At 43.4% G+C, this 22618-nt stretch overlaps 1 protein-coding gene across 6 annotated transcripts in view; it reads left to right on the top strand.

Annotated features, from left to right (window-relative positions):
* LOC115403714 (protein piccolo-like) overlaps positions 1-22211 on the top strand; it is a 52995-nt gene extending 30784 nt beyond the window's left edge. For 3 of the 6 annotated variants that reach the window (XM_030112700.1, XM_030112702.1, XM_030112696.1), the window contains 12 exons: positions 8868-8978; positions 9206-9247; positions 9900-10022; positions 10380-10490; positions 11464-12240; positions 12354-12446; positions 12614-12814; positions 13168-13218; positions 14094-14141; positions 17605-17711; positions 18588-18627; positions 21660-22211. In XM_030112700.1, coding sequence (XP_029968560.1) covers positions 8868-8978; positions 9206-9247; positions 9900-10022; positions 10380-10490; positions 11464-12240; positions 12354-12446; positions 12614-12814; positions 13168-13218; positions 14094-14141; positions 17605-17711; positions 18588-18627; positions 21660-21790 — 1835 coding nt within the window. In that variant the 3' untranslated portion in view covers positions 21791-22211. The remainder of the gene's footprint in view (positions 1-8867; positions 8979-9205; positions 9248-9899; positions 10023-10379; positions 10491-11463; positions 12241-12353; positions 12447-12613; positions 12815-13167; positions 13219-14093; positions 14142-17604; positions 17712-18587; positions 18628-21659) is intronic. The other 3 variants (XM_030112699.1, XM_030112698.1, XM_030112701.1) reach the window with 3 other exon arrangements.
* Positions 22212-22618: the final 407 nt, after the last annotated feature.

Genomic DNA, 22618 nt, shown 5'->3' with positions numbered 1-22618 from the left:
TCCTTGTCAGAGAAGCCAATCGGACCTGATAAATTAAAAATGCGGTATTTTATTTCCATGTAGCGTGCATTGTGCCTGAGGAAAACCTTGTAAGGTCGAAACGTTGGGTGATTGTGCACGCTCGGTTTTTTTTTCGGGGGTTTTGAAGTTTCCTTTTCCCTCGCGTTTTTTTTCTTTCCTTTTTTCTCTTCTTTTTTATAATAATTTGGACTTGTGCTCCACTGGGAGGCTGTGATCTGTGGGAGAGAGATGATAACTGGACCGAGATCTGCTATGATCGGCGCTGCAGCCGCGGACATGACCAGATCATCTGACTAGGCGGCGTTTGATTAAACCAGTCGCCTGCATTATAATTATAAAACTGTGCAAATCGTTGCGCCGCAGCCGGCATCAGCTCCAGGATTTGCACAGTTATAATGTATCCCAGGCAAAACAGAAAAATACTGTGTCAGTCAGTCAAAGACAGAGGTGGCAAGAGTACATTGTTCTCAATTATAAGGTGGAAGAACTGCTGTTAGTAAAATATTGAAGAGGACAACGTACTCTAAATTACTTTTTAACCAGTGGATGTTTTATTTTGTCATCAATATCAGATATTTTTTTCAGTTCACCTGATAAAATGTCTACGTTCAAAGAATGTTTCTCAGACGAGAAGTGTAAAACAATTTCTGTGACTTTTTACTGTAAATTGAGATCTGTTCTGAGATCTATTCAAAGTTGAAAAATGTTCATATTCAGCTTCAAGTCATGAAAATACAGACAACTCACCAGTTAGGAGTCCAGCAGTTTCACAATTGGCTGTTTTTTCTTTTAACACGTGGCTTTTTCTGCACTGATACCATCAAACAGATTAGTATCTGTCAAGAGAGGTTCCTTGGTGCCCTGAGCTCAGGCTAACAGGCTCACTCAGGCTGACTTTGTCATGTTCATGGTGCACACCTTCTGCAGCCATCAGGTGGCGCTATGGTCAGAATCTTTGAGCATACATGGCCGAGTTTACATGGGTGTTTTTTTAATCCGATTGTAAACAATCGTATTCAACGCGAGTGTGTTCATGTTACGGCATACAAAGGGATCCACGATGAATCCTTGTTTACAAGGACCCTGGGTGAAGCGGATTGTACAGCATCCTGTGACATGCGCACAAATTCTCACAAGGAACTTGCAGGTCTTTAGCTCCGCAGCAGCAGTCCTCAGCGCCGAGCAGAGTGTTTTTATCTGCTGATATCTGCTCAAATAATGTCCCAAAATCTCCATGATCTGAAGGAGCGGCTGCTCCCCTGGCTGCAGCACCGCTGCGCCGAGCTGCACGTCTCGGTGTGAGCTCTGTGCCGCATGCCGATGTTTCAAATTAACTGGTGCCCGTGTTAACTTGTGACCAATAATGACTGAAACATGTGGCCATTCTGGTGAACGTCGGTTATCGACAGTTACAGTGAGTGTATACGTTTAAAGTCTTTTGTGATTCTTACTTTAACAACTGCTGTAATCAGCATGTGTTTACACAGACCTCCGCCATCATTCGTTAACACGGGAACCAGTTAATCCATAACACCAGCCAGCGATCGCTTGTATTCTGCTATGGAGCTCTTGCTCTTGCGCGATTTGGTTCCATCTCGCCTCTCCAATGCTTCCTGTTTACTGGCACGTCACACGTCACTACGTATGAGGGAACGCATGCGCGGGACAAGTACTCCCCCAGTTTAATCCGCTCCACTGTCAGACTCGTTTATAAGGGACACAGAGCGGATTGTCGATCGGTATAGACCACCTCTTACAATGGGCTCCAAAATACAATCCGCTCCGAGTGAAGCTGATCCACTCAGTCATTTACATGACACATTTTACAATCCGCTCCACGTATAATCACCTTATACCTGGTCCATGTAAACGTGCCTCATGACATTTTTCTTTCCCTCGAGTTTCAGTGTTTTGCAACCATTGACTTTCAAGTAATATATTACTGATGAAGAGTACGGTGCAGACCTGCTCCATGTGAAACATGGCCTGGGGATACTTGATGTTCAGCTCTACATTAAAGGGGACGTTGATCAGTGGACCTCTTTTTTAAACCTGTAAACACTATTAAATAGTCTGATACCAATGTGAAACGATGCCAGTGTCAAGTAATGCGGTTCATGTCTTTGCCCGCAAGCCCTGAAAAATGTTCTGACTGGCTGTGAACGCTCTGTTTCATTGAGTTTTTTTCAAGCCGGGACCGTTGTGACGTAGATGTGATCCAGGCTTCCTTATATTATGGTCATGCTGAGACTCGCCCAGGCTACTCTGTGCGTGGTGTTCTTGTGTTGGTGTTAGATCCAGAGAACATGGCTCCCAGAAAATGTTTATTTGGATGTCCTGGAAAGGCAGTTTTATTTGGCTTTTCTGAGGACGAAACCGCCAGGCAGCGGTGGAAATTATTTCTTTTTCCGGGTCAGAAGAACACAAATACTTCAATCTTTGTCTGCCAACGGCATTTTGCACAGCACTGTTTTACAAGCGGTGAGTTAGAACTTTTCAGTGTCCTGTGTTTATTTTGTGTTAGCTATAAAAGTTATTTTAGATGGTAAGGTTGGGTGCTCAAAGAAATCATCAGCTGATAGGGGAATAGCGCAAAAATGTTAGAATTACCACCAACATCCGAAATTAACAGTCGCCGACGGCAGATGAATTTTCTGTTTGGCGAGTAAATAGGGTTATCTGCCACATGGGGCAAGCTGGTGAATGTTGTCTACCATAAAAATAATAATAGTGAGCGTTTTGGGACTCAAAGTGTGTGATCACTACAAGTTGAAACGAAAACATAGTGCAGCATGTCCAGGGTTTCCGGCAGACCTTTTCAGTCCGGGTGCCTTGGCCGCGCTAAATTCTGCAGCGCCCGGACAACGGAAAGGGGAAAAAAAAAAAAAAAAAATAGCACCGAGTTTGCGGCTAATTAGCAGTTGTGCACCGTGGAGCTCCGCTTCGATGCTCCGTGTGAGCGGCATGCCCCGCCCCGGCGCTCGGTAACTCTTGGAAACGCTTGAATCCCCCACCCCCGTGCACATGGATGAGACTCGGATGGAGTCAACTGAACAGAGCATTTTCGGTGGAAGGAGGAAATACAACGAAGCGGCGCAGTAAAAGACACAGATCTAAGAAGCTTTCAGTGCCGGTTATCGTGTATAGGTCCTCTAAGGGGGGCTAGAAATTAAATACGAATGAGCAAAACCAGCCGATCAACATCCCCTTTAATGGAAATGATCAAACTGATTAGAAGGCTCTATAAAAAGGGGAGATTTGTGCTGAGAATTTAGATCCATCCATCCATCCATCCATTTTCTACCGCTTATCCGGGGCCGGGTCGCGGGGGCAGCAGTCTCAGCAGGGATGCCCAAACTTCCCTGTCCCCAGACACTTCCTCCAGCTCCTCTGGGAGGATCCCAAGGCGTTCCCAGGCCAGCCGAGAGACATAGTCTCTCCAGCGTGTCCTGGGTCTTCCCCGGGGTCTCCTCCCAGTGGGACATGCCCAGAACACCTCCCTAGGGAGGCGTCCAGGAGGCATCCTAAACAGATGTCTGAGCCACCTCAGCTGGTTCCTCTCGATGTGGAGGAGTAGCGGCTCTACTCCGAGCTCCTCCCTGGTGACTGAGCTCCTCACCCTATCTCTAAGGGAGCGCCCAGCCACCCTACGGAGGAATCTCATTTCGGCCGCTTGTATCTGGGATCTTGTCCTTTCAGTCATGACCCAAAGCTCATGACCATAGGTGAGGGTGGGAACGTAGATTGACCGGTAAATCGAGAGCTTCGCCTTTCAGCTCAGCTCCTTCTTCACCACGACGGACCGATACAACGACTGCATCACTGCAGCCGCTGCACCGATCCGCCTGTCAATCTCACGCTCCATCCGTCCCCCACTCGTGAACAAGACCCCGAGATACTTGAACTCCTCCACTTGGGCTAGGGTCTCTCCACCAACCTGGAGGGGGCAAGCCACCTTCCTCCGGTCGAGGACCATGGCCTCGGATTTGGAGGTGCTGATCCTCATCCCTGCCGCTTCACACTCGGCTGCGAACCGCCCCAGTGCATGCTGTAGGTCCGGGTTCGATGAAGCCAACAGGACAACATCATCTGCAAAAAGCAGAGATGAAATCCTGTGGTTCCCGAACCGGACCCCCTCCGGCCCCTGGCTGCACCTAGAAATTCTGTCCATGAAGATTATGAACAGAACCGGTGACAAAGGGCAGCCCTGCCGGAGTCCAACATGCACCGGGAACAGGTCCGACTTACTGCCGGCAATGCGGACCAGACTCCTACTCCGGTCATACAAAGACCGGACGGCCCTTAACAAGGGGCCCCGGACTCCGTATTCCCGGAGCACCCCCCACAAGACACCACGAGGGGCACGGTCGAATGCCTTCTCCAAATCCACAAAACACATCTGGACTGGTTGGGCAAACTCCCACGAACCCTCGAGCACCCTATGGAGGGTATAGAGCTGGTCCACTGTTCCACCACCAGGACGAAAACCGCATTGTTCCTCCTGGGTCCGAGGTTCGACTATCGGTCGGATCCTCCTCTCCAGTACCATGGAATAGACTTTCCCGGGGAGGCTGAGGAGTGTAATCCCGCTATAGTTGGAGCACACCCTCCGGTCCCCCTTTTTAAACAGGGGGACCACCACCCCGGTCTGCCAATCCAAAGGCACCGTCCCCGACCGCCACGCGATGTTGCAGAGACGTGTCAACCAAGACAGTCCCTGCACATCCAGAGACTTAAGGTACTCAGGCCGAATCTCGTCCACCCCCGGTGCCTTGCCACCGAGGAGCTTGCCAACCACCTCAGTGACTTCAGCTTGGGTGATGGACGAGTCCACCTCTGAGACCTCAGCCTCTGCTTCCTCCACGGAAGACGTGGCGACGGGATTGAGGAGGTCCTCAAAGTATTCCTTCCACCGTCCAACAATATCCCCAGTTGAGGTCAGCAGCTCCCCACCTCCACTGTAAACAGTGTTGGCGGAGACCTGCTTTCCCCTCCTGAGGCGCCGGACGGTTTGCCAGAATTTCTTCGAGGCCGACCGGTAGTCCTCCTCCATGGCCTCCCCGAACTCCTCCCAGACCCGAGTTTATGCCTCCACAACTGCTCGGGCTGCAGTTCGCTTGGCCTGCCGGTACCCGTCAGCTGCTTTGGGAGTCCCATGAGCCAGCAAGGCTCGAAAGGACTCCTTCTTCAGCTTGACGGCAGCCCTTACTTCCGGTGTCCACCACCGGGTTCGGGGGTTGCCGCCACGACAGGCACCGGAGACCTTACGACCACAGCTCCGAGCAGCTGCTTCGACAATGGAGGTGGAGAACATGGTCCACTCGGACTCAATGTCCCCAGCCTCCCTCGGGACATGAGAGAAGCTCTCCCGGAGGTGGGAGTTGAAAGCCATGCTGACAGAGGGCTCAGCCAGACATTCCCAGCAGACCCTCACAACACGTTTGGGTCTGCCAAGTCTGTCCGGTTTCCTCCTCCGCCAGCGAATCCAACTCACCACCAGGTGGTGATCGGTCGACAGCTCTGCCCCTCTCTTCACCCGAGTGTCCAAAACACGCGGCCGGAGGTCAGATGACACGACAACAAAGTCGATCATTGACCTCCGACCTAGGGTGTCCTGGTGCCAAGTGCACTTATGGACACCCCTGTGCTCGAACATGGTGTTCGTTATGGACAAACTGTGACTAGCACAGAAGTCCAATAACAGAACACCACTCGGGTTCAGATCGGGGAGGCCGTGCGATCCAATCACCCCCTTCCAGGTCTCACTGTCGCTGCCCACGTGGGCGTTGAAGTCCCCCAGTAGAACAATGGAGTCCCCAGTCGGAGCACTGTCCAGCACCCCTCCCAGGGACTCCAAGAAGGCCGGGTACTCTGCACTGCTGTTCGGGCCGTAAGCCGAGACAACAGTGAGGCACCTATCCCCGACCCGAAGGCGCAGGGATGCAACCCTCTCGTTCACCCTCTCGTTCGAATTTAGATCACTATGTGATTTAGTGTCAGAAGCAGAGCAGGAGCCAGTGGTGATGGGGGGGTTGATCCTGTCAGTAGGAAGCCATCTGCAGCCATCAGGTGGTGCTATGGTCAGAATCTTTGAGCATACATGACATTTTGGTGCAGGAAGGAATCCTGACCACACTCAGGGAGTCCATATGAATATTCTGCATTTTGAATAAATCATGAGGTGATGCTGAGCCTTCGAGCAATATATTATCACAGGGGTGTGTTATGTATAGGTCGCTGTGCAGTGATATCATGTTTTTTCAAGACATATTTATAACCAGAATATATTTTAAAACATTATGTAAATGATAAACAAAAGTGTGATGAGATGCTACATAACTGGAAAACCTTGTTTTTCAGGCCCTGGGAAACCAGATCCAGCACCAAGCAGCGGTTCAGATGGGGCAGGGAGGACTGATCACAGGATTGATCATATTATTGTTTTGATTATAATGAAGATCAGTGTTGGGAAAGTAAAACTTTACTTGCACAGGCCAGTGTTGTGCAACCATTGACTTTCAAGTAATCTATTACTGCTGAATAGTACGGTGCAGACCTGCTCCATGTGAAACATGGCCTGGAGATACTTGATGTTCAGCTCTACATTAATGGAACTGACCAAACTGATTAGAAGGCTCTATAAAAAGGGGAGATTTGTGCTGAGATTTTGGAGCATTATGTGATTTAGTGTCAGAAGCAGAGCAGGAGCCAGTGGTGATGGAGGGGTTGATCCTGTCAGTAGGAAGGAACAGCTGAGCTGTCAGAACAGTGTGAGAACAAGCCAGCATTATTTCCAATAATACCACTTTCTATACTGGAACCGTAGGAGTGAGCAGTGATATGTTTACAATTAATTAAAGTAAGAGAGTAAAAACACAAAGTCCTCTATTGAAGATGTAATAGGATGATAGTTGTGTCATTTGTGTTCCCCTCATTCTCTCTCAGTATAATCTGCTCACTGATGTCTCCCATGTGACTGGACTGGCCTACAGGTTACTGTTACCACTGTCCATCACACCAGTAGCCTGGGAGAAAAGTTTCTAAACAGTAAAATTCATTAAAAACAGACTCAGGAGCATTTTGACCCAGAAGAAACTTGAGGAATTTATGTTCATGTTCACTGAGAAAGAAATCCTTTGTCTTTGGACGATGATATTGTCACAAAGTGTCAGAGACCAGAGCACTGCTCAGGAGATTATTGATGTTTTAGGGTTGATCATTCTTCTGTGAAAAACAGATGATAGTGTTATAAGAGAGTACTTTTTTTCACCAAATTTCAATTTTGTGTTTAATGGTTTTATTTCATTTTTAAGGTTTGGATATTTGATCACATTCATTTGAAATATAGATTCTGAAATTATTACCAAAAGGATGTGTATCATAATATGTTGGTGCACTTGTGTTGAAATAAATTTCCATTGTGAAGCAACCCTCACTTGCAATAAATTTGAAATGTTTTAGAAAAATACACTGCATGACAAGGCTTTACAGAACATTGTTATTGTAAGTTTCACATGTAAGAATATAATTACATGAGTTCAATAAGTGTGGATCTAAAGTGGGCCGGTCTGAGGTATGAAACTCCAGGGCTGGAAAGTCGACCCACTCCTCCAGCCCTGTTCCTGAGTCCAGGTTTTCATCCCAGACTTGGTTTTGTTCATTGACCCCTTAATGTGGTGAAGTTACCCTGAACCCTTTGCAGAAAAACAGCCCCAAAACATGATGTTTCCACCTCCATGCTTGACTGTGAGTCTGGTGTTCTTGGGATCATACTGGTATTTTTCTTCCTCCAAACACGGCGGGTCAAGTTAATGTCAAATCAGTCAAATTTGGTTTAGATCACAGCACTTTCTCCCACACCTTCTCTGAGTTATTTAGAGATTAAGTGTCAACCTGATGGCGGACCTGTTCACGAATCTTTCATTTGAACCTCACAGACTCTGCAGGATTTCAGTCCATTACAGCGCAGTGTGTCACCAACTGGTTTCTTGGTGACGGAGGTCCTGATTTCCTCCAGATCTTGATCAAGCTCCTGCCGTTCAGTTTCAGGCTGCTTTCTCTCTTTTCTCATCGTCCTCCTCACTCCATGAGGCGACATCTTGCATGGAGCTCCATACCGAGGACAGTCGCTGGTCATTTTCTGTCTTCCACTTTTGACTGATGTTGCCAATAGTCGCCTTTTTACCAAGCCGTCAGCTGATGGTTCTGTATCCCATTCCATCCATGTGCAGATCCACAGTCTGACATGTTTTGACAGCTCTTTGGTGTTACCCGAGCTGCTACAGAAGTTGGAATGCAGGAAACTGATTCCTGGAGCAGCTGTGTGTGTGTGTGTGTGTGTGTGTGTGTGTGTGTGTGTGTGTGTGTGTGTGTGTGTGTGTGTGTGTGTGTGTGTGTGTGTGTGTGTGTGTGTGTGTGATTTAGTTTCGCCATGATGACCAAACTGTGCTTTGACAACAATTATTATGTTCAGGTTGTCAAAAGTTCATACTCAGCGACAAAGATGTTTTAAATTGGAGAGGATGACAATTTATGGATTGATCTCAGAGGTGTTAATAATAACAAACTCAAAAGTATTTCTGATTTTGTGACAGACAGCCACATCAAGCTTGTTTCAGAAACAGTTCCCACAAAGGGTTTGAACACTTGGTGTTTTCCTAACTTATAAATTAACATGTAACTTTTAAACATTTCAGACAATTATTAAAGGTGAAGGTCTGTCAATAAACTGATGAGATGAGTCAGTTGACTATCCCAACACTTTAGAGAGTAAAACCATTTCTGTGACTTGTTTAAGTTGAGATCTCCTTTCTGACACTGATGACAGATGATGATTTGTGTTTCAGAGCAAAACAGAAGTGACCCTGAACAAAATCCTTTACTGAATACACAGCCCACCTCTCAGTCTCCTCCACAACCAGCAGGCTTTGCTGAAGAGAACGACGACACAGAGTCAGGTAAGAACTATGCAAATGGTAAAGTCTGAATCTTTTTTCTCAGTGTACTGAGTATTCTGTGAAGATATTATTTAAGATTTACCTCTTTTTGTAATGATTTTTTTCATTGACTGTGAAATAATTTCAGGACAACCAGATTTAAAAAAAAAAAAAAGATATTCACTAAATATAATCATTTTTGTTGCACTGTGTGAAGCTTCTGTTTACTGTTTTGTGTCTTCTTGCAGTTGATGTGAAGAAAACAACACAAAATTTTCAACAGATGATGGGTAATAATTATTTAATTTTAAACATTACCAGGTAATAAAGTTAAATTAGTGTGTGTCATATGTACAGTATGTGTGTGTCTGTCTATCTGTTTGTCTGTCTATCTAATCTAATCTATCTATAACAGTATAAAATCCAATATTGTGTATTTTTTATCCTAAAGGCTCGTAGATTCTGCTTGTTTTCCTCAGACTGCAGTGCGTCTGAAAACTATCCACAGTGTTCGTCTTTTTCTAAATTTTCTTACGTCACAGCCTTAATTCAGAATGGATCTGATTCTGTTTTCCTCAAAATTTTACACATGTGATGACAAGATTAAGAAGTTTTCTTTCCAAATGTGTTAGATGAGCAACAAAAATTAAGAAATCACAAGTACTAAAGTTTTCACAGCTTTGAGCTCAGTTGCCTCCAGTTTCCACTGATCATCTTTGAGAAGTTTCTCCAGCTTCACTGGAGTCCAGCTGTGGTGAATTCAGTCGGTTGGACTTGATTTGGAAAGACTCACAGCGTCTATATACTGGTTGACAGTTACAAGCACCTTTTATGCTGATATACATATATTTTTCCCACTTTCAGATGAGCATGAGAATTCCACTCCTGCTAAACCTCCTGGTCTTGCTAAAGCTTTGTCTCCATTGAAATTTAACTTTTCAGTCACATCTCAAGAGGGTGGCATCGATAAACAGAACAAAGAAAACAACTTGGATCAAGTCAGTGGAGAACTTCCACAAAACCCTGCTGGAGAGTCAAGCTTGGAGGAGAAAAACCCGTCAGACGGTATTATTAAGCACACAGCCTCCCCGAGTCCTGAACACAAACGGAAAGAAAAAGCAGCTCACAGTTCAGAGACAACAGACAGACAGACACACTTTCCTCAGTCCAGGAATCAGAGGTTGCAGTTCAAAAAAAGCATCACTTTATTAATTTCTGACTGGGAAATTGTGGTGTTTTCCTAACTTATAAATGAACACATAACTATTAATATCTCAGACAATTAGAAGGTCTGTCAATAAACTGATGAGATAAATCAATTGACCATCCAAACAATTTGGGCAATAAAACCATTTCTGTGACTTTTTTAAGTTGAGATCTCTCCTTTCTGGTACCGATGGTAGATGATGATTTGTGTTTCAGAGGAAAACAGAAGTGACCCTGAGCAAAGAACTTTAAATGGTGGACTTTCCACCTCTCCGTCTCCTCTGCAATCCCCAGACTGTGCTCAAGAGGATGACGACACAGAGCCAGGTAAGAACGTCACAAGTGGTAAAGTTTGCTGAACCTTTATTGTCAGTGCACTGTGTTCTGTGAAATAATTCTTTATGATTTATCTCTCTTGTAATACTTTTTTTTTTTAGCAGAATGTGAAATAATTTTATAACAGCATTTGGAAAAACAAACTGTAGATTCACGAAATATAATTGATATTTTTTTATAATTCTGTGGACAAAACTTTTTCTGTTGTGTCACTTTTTACAGCGAATATGAAGAAAACAGAAAATTTTGAAAGGACAAAAGATAATAATACATTTTTTTTGCATGAAACAATCAACATCACAAGATAACAAAGATAAATCCTCTATACACAAATCTGACCATAATTAATTGTGATTAACTGTATAACTTGTGAACATGTAATCAACACACAAAATTTTCAGTTTACTGCACAAAATGATTTATTCTGTCTTTTAACTTAAGTAGTGCATGCATTTTAATTGTTTATAGTGTCATATTGAAAAACACTGAGAGATGTGGAATTTGAACCATCCAATGTTTGAAAGATGTGATGCTGCAGGGAAGGCCGGTCTATTTAACACCTATGTAAGAGGTTAAGCCTAATTTTTTTAAGCCCAATTTTTTATCCTTCCATTAAGTAATAAAACAGTTGACATCAGCAGATAATTAAGTTAAATCTGCAATATTCTATTCATTGTTTGTGTGTGTGTGTGTGTGTGTGTGTGTGTGTGTGTGTGTGTGTGTGTGTGTGTGTGTGTGTGTGTGTGTGTGTGTGTGTGTGTGTGTGTGTCACATTACTCACATATCTTATCTATTTGTGATTAAATCTATAATTTTAAACTTGGGGACGGGGGAAGAGCGGGAAGAGTGAAGCTCAGAGCAGCACAGACCGTCATGAAGAGTTATTTCTGCTAACCAGTTATAAGAAGCTTAGAGTGATAATGTTTATGCTAATATGCTTTTATTTTTCCCACCACCGTTTCAGATAAAGGCATCAATTCTCCTTCTGGTAAACCACCTCATACTCCCACACCACTGTCTCCACCTGCACCGGACCCTTCAAACACACCTGATGAGGGTGGCATTGATAAACACAAGGAAGACAACAACTTGGATCAAATCACTGGAAAACCTCCACAACACACCACTGGAGAGTCGAGCTTGGAGGAAGGAAAACATCAGACGGAGGTTCTCCAAGGGTCAAAACCTGAAATCCCTCATATAGGTATTGATATCCCAATTGTTGCAGATACAGCAGCTGCTAATCAGGCAGAAAAGGACAACATTGTGTCTAACAGTCAGTCAACCAGCGACAACGAGGCAAGTGACACAAAAGAGGAACCTGCTGGTCAACAAGAGGACCAGGTCCCTGTAAATCCAACACCTGGAGACGCCAAAGACTCAGAGATGAGTCTGGCTGCTGATGGAGTCGGAGACTCTCCAACAGAGACGCAAACTTCAGGACAGATAGAAAATGAACCCGACCCAGAGAACAGCAAACAAGAAGAGAACAAAAATACTAAAGACGATCAAGAAGAAAATCAGCAGCCTGAGAGTCAACGAAGCTCAAGACAAGGAAGCCATGACTCTTTAAAATCAGCTGGTATCTCTACTGATGAAACTGACAAACAAGACAAAGTCAGTTCCAGGCGCAGCAGTCAGTCTGAGAATAACTCTGATGCGACTGGAGGAGATGAAGGTGAAAAACAAAATGAACAAAGAGACGCTGATGCCAGTGAACATGTTGATAGTGCAAACTCAGGTCAGAACGCAGACTGTCATGAAGAGTTATTTCTGCTAACCAGTTATAAGAAGCTTCCAGTTAGAAGCAATGTTCGTGCTAATATGCTTATATTTTTCCCACCACTGTTTCAGACAAAGAGAGCAATTCTCCTACTCCAGCCACTGGAGAACCTTCACCAAACACATCTGGAGAGTCAAGCTCGGAGGACAAAAACCAGTCGAACGGTATTATTAAGCACACAGCCTCCACGAGTCCTGAACACAAACAGAAAGAAAAAGCAGCACACAGTTCAGAGCCAACAGTCAGACAGACAGACTTCCTTAGTAAACGGGAATCAGAGGTTGCAGATCGTCAAGAAAAGCTAATATACATATGTTTTTCCTACTTTCAGATAAGCATGAGAATTCCACTCCTGCTAAACCTCCTGGTCTTGCTAAAGCTTTGTCTCCATTGAAATTTAACTTTTCAGTCACATCTCAAGAGGGTGGCATCGATAAACAGAACAAAGAAAACAACTTGGATCAAGTCAGTGGAGAACTTCCACAAAACCCTGCTGGAGAGTCGAGCTTGGAGGAGAAAAACCCGTCAGACGGTATTATTAAGCACACAGCCTCCCCGAGTCCTGAACACAACAGAAAGAAAAAGCAGCACACAGTTCAGAGACAACACAGACAGCCACACTTCCTCAGTCCAGGAATCAGAGGCTGCAGTTCAAAAAAAGCATCACTTTATTAATTTCTGACTGGGAAATTGTGGTGTTTTCCTAACTTATAAATGAACACATAACTATTAATATCTCAGACAATTAGAAGGTCTGTCAATAAACTGATGAGATAAATCAATTGACCATCCAAACAATTTGGGCAATAAAACCATTTCTGTGACTTTTTTAAGTTGAGATCTCTCCTTTCTGGTACCGATGGTAGATGATGATTTGTGTTTCAGAAGAAAACAAAGGTGACCCTGATAAAGGAAAGATTAACAACAAAGAGTCAGGTAAGAACATTACAAGTGGTAAAGTCGCTGAATCTTTTTTCTCAGTGTACTGAGTATTCTGTGACAGTATTGTTTATGGTTTACCTCTCTTGTAATGCTTTTTTGGGGGGCATTATTGTTGTAAAACTATTTGGCAGTGCATATTTAAAGTTGTCTGTCTGTATCTCAATCTGTCTGTCCAGTGTGAGAGTTGTCAATGTGTAAAATAATTTGTCAATCTTTAAAAGTTGTCTGTCTGTAATTATGCTTTCAAATGTATTATTGTTGCAAAACTATTTATCAGTGTGTGTTTAGCGTTGTCTGTCTGCATCTGAATTGGTGAGAGTGAAAGTGAGAGCTGTCAATGTGTGAAAGAATTTGTTATGTGAACCCTAATCTTCAAAAGTTGTTTAAAATGTTGTCTGTCTGTAGTTAGGTTTCAAAGTATGTAAAAATTATTTTTTAACATGTGGCTTTTGCTTCACTTCTACCATCAAACAGACGAGTATCTGTAAAGAGAGGTTCTTGGTGCCCTGAGCTCAGGCTGACAGGCTCACTCAGGCTGACTGCGTCATGCTTATGGTGCACACCTTCTGCAGCCATCAGGTGGCGCTATGGTCAGAATCTTTGAGCAAACATGACATTTTGGTACAGGAAGGAATCCTGACCACACTCAGGGAGTCCATATTAATATTCTGCAGTTTGTATAAATCGTGAGGTGAAGCTGAGCCTTCTAGCAATATATTATCACAGGTGTGTGTTATGTGTGGGTCGCTGTCCAGTGATATCATGTTTTTTCAAGACATATTTATAACCAGAATATATCTGAAACATTATGTTAATGATAAACAATAGTGTGATGAGATGCTGCATAACTGGAAAACCTTGTTTTTTAGACCCTGGGAAAGAAGGTGCAGCATCAAGCAGCGGTGCAGAGGGGGCAGGTAGGACTGATCACAGGATCGATCATGTTATTGATTTGAATATGATGAAGATCAGTGTTGGGAAAGTAAAATACTGCTTGCACTGGCCAGTGTTGTGCAACCTTTGACTTTCAAGTAATATATTACTGATGAAGAGTACGATGCAGACCTGCTCCATGTGAAACATGGCCTGGAGATACTTGATGTTCAGCTCTACATTAATGGAACTGACCAGACTGATTAGAAGGCTCTATAAAAAGGGGAGATTTGTGCTGAGATTTTGGAGCATTATGTGATTTAGTGTCAGAAGCAGAGCAGGAGCCAGTGGTGATGGAGGGGTTGATCCTGTCAGTAGGAAGGAGCAGCTGAGCTGTCAGAACAGTGTGAGAACAAGCCAGCATTGTTTCCAATAATACCACTTTCTGTACTGGAACCCTAAGGGTGAGCAGTGATATGTTTTTTTATTAATTAAAGTAAGAGAGTAAATACACAAAGTCCTCTATTGAAGATGGAATAGGATGATAATTGTGTCATTTGTGTGTGTGTGAAGCAACCCTCACTTGCAGTGAATTGGAAATGTTTTAGAAAAATACACTGCATGACAAGGCTTTACAGAACATCCTTATTGTAAGTTTCACATGTAAGAATATAATTACGTGAGTTCAATAAGTGTGGATCTAAAGTGGGCCGGTCTGAGGTATGAAACTCCAGGGCTGGAAATTAGACCGACTCCAGCCCTGTTCCTGAGTCCAGCTTTTCATCCCAGACTTGGTTTCATTCATTGACCCCTCAATGTGGTGAAGTTGCCCTGAACCATTTGCGGAAAAACAGCTCCAAAACATGATGTTTCCACCTCCATGCTTGACTGTGAGTGCGGTGTTCTTGGGATCATACTCGTATTTATTCATCCTCCAAACACGGCGGGTCTAGTTAATACTTAAATAGCTCATATTTGGTTTGGATTACAGCACTTTCTCCCAAACCTTCAGAGTTTCAGAGGTTGCAGATCATCAAGAAAACACCTCTCAGCCGAGCGGCGTTCCCAAAGGGTGAAAACATGAAAACTCACTCTCTCATGAGCTTACTCACTCCCCAAATGTTGCAGACACAGCAGCTGTTGATCATTTAGAAAAGGAAAATACTGTGTCAGTCAGTCAAAGACAGAGGTGGAAAGAGTAAATTGTTCTCAATAAAAACGTAGAACTGCTGTTAGAAAAATACATAAAGGGGCTGTATCATGCTTTTTTTAGCGAGTCCAAACCCTAGAAATGGCATTAACATGGTATTAGTTTATTTTTGGCGCTAAGGAAAAGTCATTTTGTGTGAAATAAAAGATTTTCTGGGGCTAATTCTGAAACCTGGAAGAGAAAACGCTCTATTTCACTGAAATCCCGCCTCTTCCCCTGTGGACTTTGACTGACAGCGTACTTCAGACAATCAGCACTTCAAAACAAACACGCTGGCTGGCTTTAGCTCTTTAGCTCGAGCTTCTCTACACACAAAGACACGCGAAAACGTCGTTTCCTGTAAGAAACTCACCAAGCGCAGACCCTTCAGACTCTTGCTTGATTGTTGCTTTCAGACGATGGTTAAAGTTTATCTCCGTAATTGGAGTTACAAAAAGCAGCAACGCTGATTGCCGAGGGCGTGCGGGAGGGGGGCTCAGGGGAGCCGTCTTCACTGTGTGACCTGAACGTGGGAAACAGAGCGTTTTCACGGGTGCGGGAGGGGCTGCCTCTCTGAGCAGCACAACAACGAGGAAAGCTCAAACACGCAGGCACGGAGGACAAAAACGCTTTGGGAGTGTTTTAGGTGAGTACATAACTATATAACAAGGGTAAAACATACAAAAAGTGAATTTTGCATGATACAGCCCCTTTAAGAGGACAAAATACTCTTAATTACTTTTTTAACCAATGGATATTTTATTGCATCATCAATAGCAGATATTTGATTCATTTCACCTGATAAATTATCTACATTCAAAGAACATTTCTCAGACAAACACTGTTTAGAAAAAGTTACACTGAGACAATATGTATTTATAACCAAATATAGACGTGAAGCAGGATTTTGTTTTGTTAAAAGAATGTCAAACGTTTTTGAATCAGCATAGAACAGTTTCAACTTTTCCCAATACGCCGAGAGCAACAGACATATTTAAAACCTTTTGCTCAGTTTTCAACAGAGGGCGAGACCAGCACAGCTAAAGCCTGGTTCAGAGGAGTGTTCAGCTTGAGAGAGAGCTTCTTAATGTCTGAGAGGGAGAGCAGCAGCTCCATGGCGTCTGTGGCTCCAGCGAGATAACCATCAAGCTCAACTGGAGAAGACCTGATCTTCATCAGATGACTCTCTTGACTGATCCTCACTCTCACGCTCCGTCGTTTCAAGATGCTTTCTGATGGCTGCAGTTGCAAGTTGGAAACAAACCTTTATTTGAATTTCAATGAATATTCCTGAACACAAACGTGAATGAGTTAATTCTGAAAAAGGATTCTTTAGTATTGTAGCGTTGAGTGGCGACTGGAAGGCAGAAGAAGAGGAGACTGCTGCCCGTTGCTCAACTGAGTGTTATTGTTAAAACAACAAGCACTAGGAACATTCACACACCAACACACAGAGACAAATATAATGCCGGCACATAGGCCAGGCCACTCCTCCAGCAACCCCCCTGGTCCACGGTCCAACATATGTGAAAATAAAAGTAAAGGAAAACTCGGCAACGGCACGATAACACTAAACACAACACAACCATAATGAAAAGGAAACACAAATGAACACATAAAACACACAAAACGGCCCCGAAACGGTCCAAATGGTCCCACCCATAATGCCTTGCGGCCCCCAGCGCACAGTCAATATGGGCAGTGACCCCTAGTCCCACGGCCGCCACAGTATGAAGGACAGACCAACAACTGACAGGCTATTCGGTGAGCCATGACTGAAATATCATCATTAATACATGGCTTCAAACATCGAGAGACACAAACTTCATTTAGTAACCAGGACTGCAGTGATGTGACTATTAAGAGGTCAGGGTGTAAACACATGGCACACATATAAGAACAATGAGTTCACTCCACAAGAGTCAGAGAAACAGGCTCTCAATCCAATATTTTGAGGAAATGACGAAAACTGAGCTATAGACATAGTTTGTTATTGGCAGATTTAATTTTGGAATGATGACATAGACTGTGATTTGACAATGTTATATTCAGAGTTTGTCAAATGTTCATCTTCAGCTACAAAAGTGAGCTATGAGGTGAGCAATGACTGAAATATAATCACATAACTACAATCATATATAAACACATAACTATTGAACATCTTAGACAATTATTCAAGTTGAAGGTCTGTCAATAAACTTATGAGATGAGTTAATTGACTATCCTGACACTTTGGACAATAAAACCATTTCTGTGACTTTTTTAAGTTGAGATCTCTCCTTTCTGGTACCGATGATAGATAATCATTTGTGTTTCAGAAAAAAAAAGAAGTGACGGTGAGCAAAATCTTTCAGTGACCAGCCCAGCTCTCAGGCTCCTTCAGGGTAACCTCACTGACATCAACACAAAGACAACATCAAGTCAGGTAAGAACTTTACAAGTGGTAAAATCTGCTGAACCTTTTTCCCAGTGTACTGAGTATTCGGTGAAAGTATTGTTTATGGTTTACCTCTCTTGTAATGCTTTTTTTTTATGGGGGCATTATTGTTGTAAAACTATTTGGCAGTGCATATTTAGAGTTGTCTGTCTGTATCTCAATCTGTCTGTCCAATGTGAGAGTTGTCAATGTGTAAAAGAATTTGTCAATTTGAACCACAATGTTGAAAAGTCGTCTAAAAATTTGTCTGTCTGTATTTAGGTTTTCAAATGTATAAAAATTCTGCTTCAGTGCATTAAAATGTGTTCATGTAATAAGAGTTGCCAATGTGCAAAAAGCTATTCAAAACTGAAAATTATTTCATATATTTGGCTTTAATTTCTGAAAATACAGACAACTCACCAGTTAGTGAGTCCAGCAGTTTCACAATTGGCTGTTTTTTAATGAGTGGCTTTTGCTATCCTTCTATGTCAAATAGATTAGTGTCTGTAAAGAGAGGTTCTTGGTGCCCTGAGCTCAGGCTGACAGGCTCACTCAGGCTGACTGCATCCTGTTTATGGTGCACACGTTATGCGGCCATCAGGTGGCGCTATGGTCAGAACCTTTGAGCAAGCACGACATTGTGGTGCAAGATGGAATCCTGACCACACTCAGGGAGTCCATATTAATATTGTGCAGTCAGTGTGATGCTGAGTCTCCTAACAATGTATTATCACAGGGGTGTTTTATGTATGGATCGCTGTACAGTGATATCATGTTTTTTCAAGACATATTTATAACCAGAATATATTTTAAAACATTATGTTAATGATAAACAATAGTGTGATGAGATGCTGCATAAAACCTTGTTTTTTACACCCTCAGGAACAAGATCCAGGATCAAGCAGCGGTCCAGAGGGAGCAGGTAGGACTGATCACAGGATCGATCATATTATTGTTTTGAATATAATGAAGATCAGTGTTGGGAAAGTAAAACTTTACTTGCACTGAGCAGTGTTGTGCAACCTTTGACTTTCAAGTAATCTATTACTGCTGAAGAGTACGGTGCAGACCTGCTCCATGTGAAACATGGCCTGGAGATACTTGATGTTCAGCTCTACATGAATGGAACTGACCAAACTGATTAGAAGGCTCTATGAAAAGGGGAGATTTGTGCTGAGAATTTGGAGCATTATGTGATTTAGGCTGAATCCCATTTCACCCCTTAGCCCTTCCCCTTGGCCCTACCCCTCGTTTTGCGCGTTCACGTGGAGGGGTAGGAGTGTCCCAATTGTCATTATGACGGAGGGGTAGGGCCAAGAAAGAGGGCCAGTCACCCCTCCAAAAAGAGATTCTCGAGAGGCACACTCCAAACGGAGGGGTATGATGCAGTGGCGGCCGATGGCGAGTGGCGCTTGTTCTGTCAGCCCCCGACCATGACTGGCGGGCGGGGTTAATTCACTTCCGCATTGGCGGGAACGATCGTTTCCACACCCGCGCATTCCAAACACAACAGATAGACGATTATTTTCAATAAACTGGTTTCTTCAACACTGCCCGCCTGGAATGCGCGGGTGGGAAACGAGATTGCGACAATGCGGAAGTGAACTAAGCCCGCCCGCTACTGACGGTCCAGGCGATCAAAACAAGCGCCCCTCGCCACCGGCCGCCACTGGATCATGACAGATTTCTCAGAAAGCCTTCCAAGATCGGCAAGATGGCGGCGTCCGCAACGAAAGAAGTTCATAAATGTCAGTATTTTGTCAATTAATAAAGTTTTAAAATGTAAGAAAAACATTCTTCTTCGGCAAATAATTGTCGCATCTGCCTACGTCATCGGCAGCGGCGACTACTGATGACGTACGCGATTGTCGGAGGGGTGTCCCAATTCGGAGGGGTTGACTTTCTCCCCTACCCCTTAGCACTCCGTTTCATAGGGGGAGGGCTAAGGGGTAGGGCCAAGGGGAAGGGCTAAGGGGTGAAATGGGATTCAGCCTTAGTGTCAGAAGCAGAGCAGGAGCCAGTGGTGATGGAGGGGTTGATCCTGTCAGTAGGAAGGAACAGCTGAGCTGTCAGAACAGTGTGAGAACAAGCCAGCATTATTTCCAATATAACTACTTTCTGTACTGGAACCGTAGGAGTGAGCAGTGATATGTTTTTTAAATGTTAAAAGTAAGAAAGTAAATATACAAAGTCCTCTATTGAAGATGGAATAGGATGATAGTCGTGTCATTTGTGTTCCCCTCATTCTCTCTCAGTATAATCTGCTCTCTGATGTCTCCCATGTGACTGGACTGGCCTACAGGTTACTGCAGTGGCGGACCGTGCATTTCACACTAAGGCCTTCAGAACAGATCTGCCTGAACCAATCCACCTCTCAATAACTATTTTGTCTACAAAAAAAATCTTATTATGCAGATATGCACATAAAGAGCTGTTGCACAGCAGATAGATACTTGCGCAGCCAGAATAAATGCCTTTGCTGAAGTGCACAATTCTCCTACTATATCTGTGCACATACAATGAGCATCAACAACTTAATAAAACAGCAATATTATTTAGGAAAAGAGGAACATTTTACTCACCAAAATCCCGATTATTTGAAAACAAAATACATCCTCCTTTCCTTCCTCAAAAAGAGTTCAACTGCTCTGTCATATAGATTATCCGTGAGTTTCAGTTCCATAAAGCCAGGGCTGAAAGTCCAGCTTGCCCTGTGGTATTTCTGGCATAAGTTTTATTTCTCTTCAGGGCTTCTTCTTCTTCTTCTTTGGAATAATTGCGGTAGGCACCAACAACTTAGGTGCATACCGCCCCCTACTGTATCTCTTGGTGAATGTAAATCAGAGGGCCTGGATATGCGGTTGTTAGAAGCTAGAAGGCACTGAGTCACCAACTCGAAATCTGATTGGTTGAAGCAGCTGTCTGTTTGACGCTTCACTTTACTTCACTGCGCCATCGGGAACGGATAGCGAAGGCCTCGGGCAGATTTCTTTGACCCTAGCAACAGATGATGCCTGAAATCTGATTGGTTAAATTATTTAATATGAAAAAAACATGTCTGGAAGCAGCGCAACCACGGGAAAACTATGAAAGGAACTGGAGCATACCGTTTGGAATCATTTATTAATTATTTATGGACAAAATATAATTTACATCAGTCTGTAATTCAGATAATTTTTAGGCCAGCAGAGAAGGCTTTGCAGGCCCTGACGGCCCACCACTGGGTTACTGTTACCACTGTCCATCACACCAGGAGCCTGCGAGAAAAGTTTCTAAACATTAAAAATAATTAAAAACAGACTCGGGATCATTTTGACAAAGAAGAAGCTTGAGGAATTTATGTTCATGTTCACTGAGGAAGAAATTTTTTGTCTTTGGACGATGATATTGTCACAAAGTGTCAGAGACCAGAGAACTGCTCAGGGGATTATTGATGTTGTAGGGTTGATCATTCTTCTGTGATAAACAGATGATAGTGTTATAAGAAAGTTTTGTTTTTTTTTTCAATTTTCAATATAGTATTGAATGGTTTTATTTAATTTTAAGGTTTGGATATCTGATCACATTCATTTGAAATTTAGATTCTGAAATTATTACAAAAAAGGATGTGGAGCATGATATGGTGAGTGTGGTGTTCTTGGGATCATACTCGGATTTTTTCATCCTCCAAACACGTCGGGTCAAGTTAATGTCAAATAGCTCAAGTTCAGTTTGGACCACAGCACTTTCTCCCAAACCTTCAGAGTTTCAAAGAAAAAATATGTCTAAATATGCACCTTTAATCTAAATATTCCTCTTATAAGTTTGTGACATTATGGGTAAGGGATCGGGGGAACAGTGAAGCTAAGAGTAGCACAGACCGTCTTGAAGAGTTATTTCTGCTAACCAGTTGTAAGAAGCCTATAGTTATGAACAATGTTTATGCTAATATGCTTATATTTTTCCTACTTTCAGATGAGGAGATCTATGCTACTCCTCCTCGTTCTCCCGAACCATCACCTCCACCGGCAACAGACTGTTCAAACACACCTGATAAACCAAAGAAAGGAAATGAAGTCAGTGCAGAAATTACAAAAAAACACTGATGGAGAGTCAAGATTGGAAGAAGAAAAACAGAAGAAAGACATTCCCAAAGGATCAAAATGTGAAAACCCTCATGTGGCTATTCAGTTCCCAAATGCTGCAGATGCAGCAGCTGCTAATCAGGCAGAAAAGGACAACACTGTGCCTAACGGTGTGTTTCCACCGGACACGTTTAACGCGACTTTATTCGCGCGACAAACGACACCGTGCCGCACTAGACGTCCGAGTTTTATCGCTGGTGTATGGAAAGCCGAAAGACTCTCAATTTGCCACTAATCCAACGCGTCTGATTCTTAAGACGCCGTAAAAAACGCCCATTTTTTTTAAAAAAATGCGCGTTTTAAACCAGCAAAACGCGCGTTTTTTACGGCATTTTATAAGATGTTAATGAGCTCTGCCCTCTGAAAAACACAGCCAATAAGTTTAATTTTTCTGAAGCCAATCAGCAGAGAGCACAGCGAGGCCAAAACAATGGATCCAAAGAGACTTCAGCTCCTCTGCTAGAGGAAATGACTGAAATTCAGAGGATTAAAATATCGATCTGCACGAATTAAAACATCTATTTTGAGATGCTAATCATTAAACTTTCTTCCATGTCCACCAGTAATCAGTATCACCGTCTCCAATGTAATCAGAGCATTAAAATATTGATCTGCACGGATTAAGTATAATCACCGTGGCCGAATACACTATGCTGAAAACATGTAGGTGGAGAGCCGGTTCACAGCTGTCTGAGAGCCGTTCCTTTCTGCAAATAGTCCACGCTTCCTTCACGTGTCCCCTGAGTGTCTCCTGAGTCCAGCTGTCACTGCTGCCTTCATGTGAACAGA

The sequence above is a fragment of the Salarias fasciatus genome, chromosome 16 (assembly GCF_902148845.1).
Source record: "Salarias fasciatus chromosome 16, fSalaFa1.1, whole genome shotgun sequence".
In the NCBI taxonomy this organism is placed as follows: domain Eukaryota; kingdom Metazoa; phylum Chordata; class Actinopteri; order Blenniiformes; family Blenniidae; genus Salarias; species Salarias fasciatus.
The sequence above is the reverse complement of the archived record's forward strand: the minus strand, read 5'-3'. Positions and strand labels throughout refer to the sequence as shown.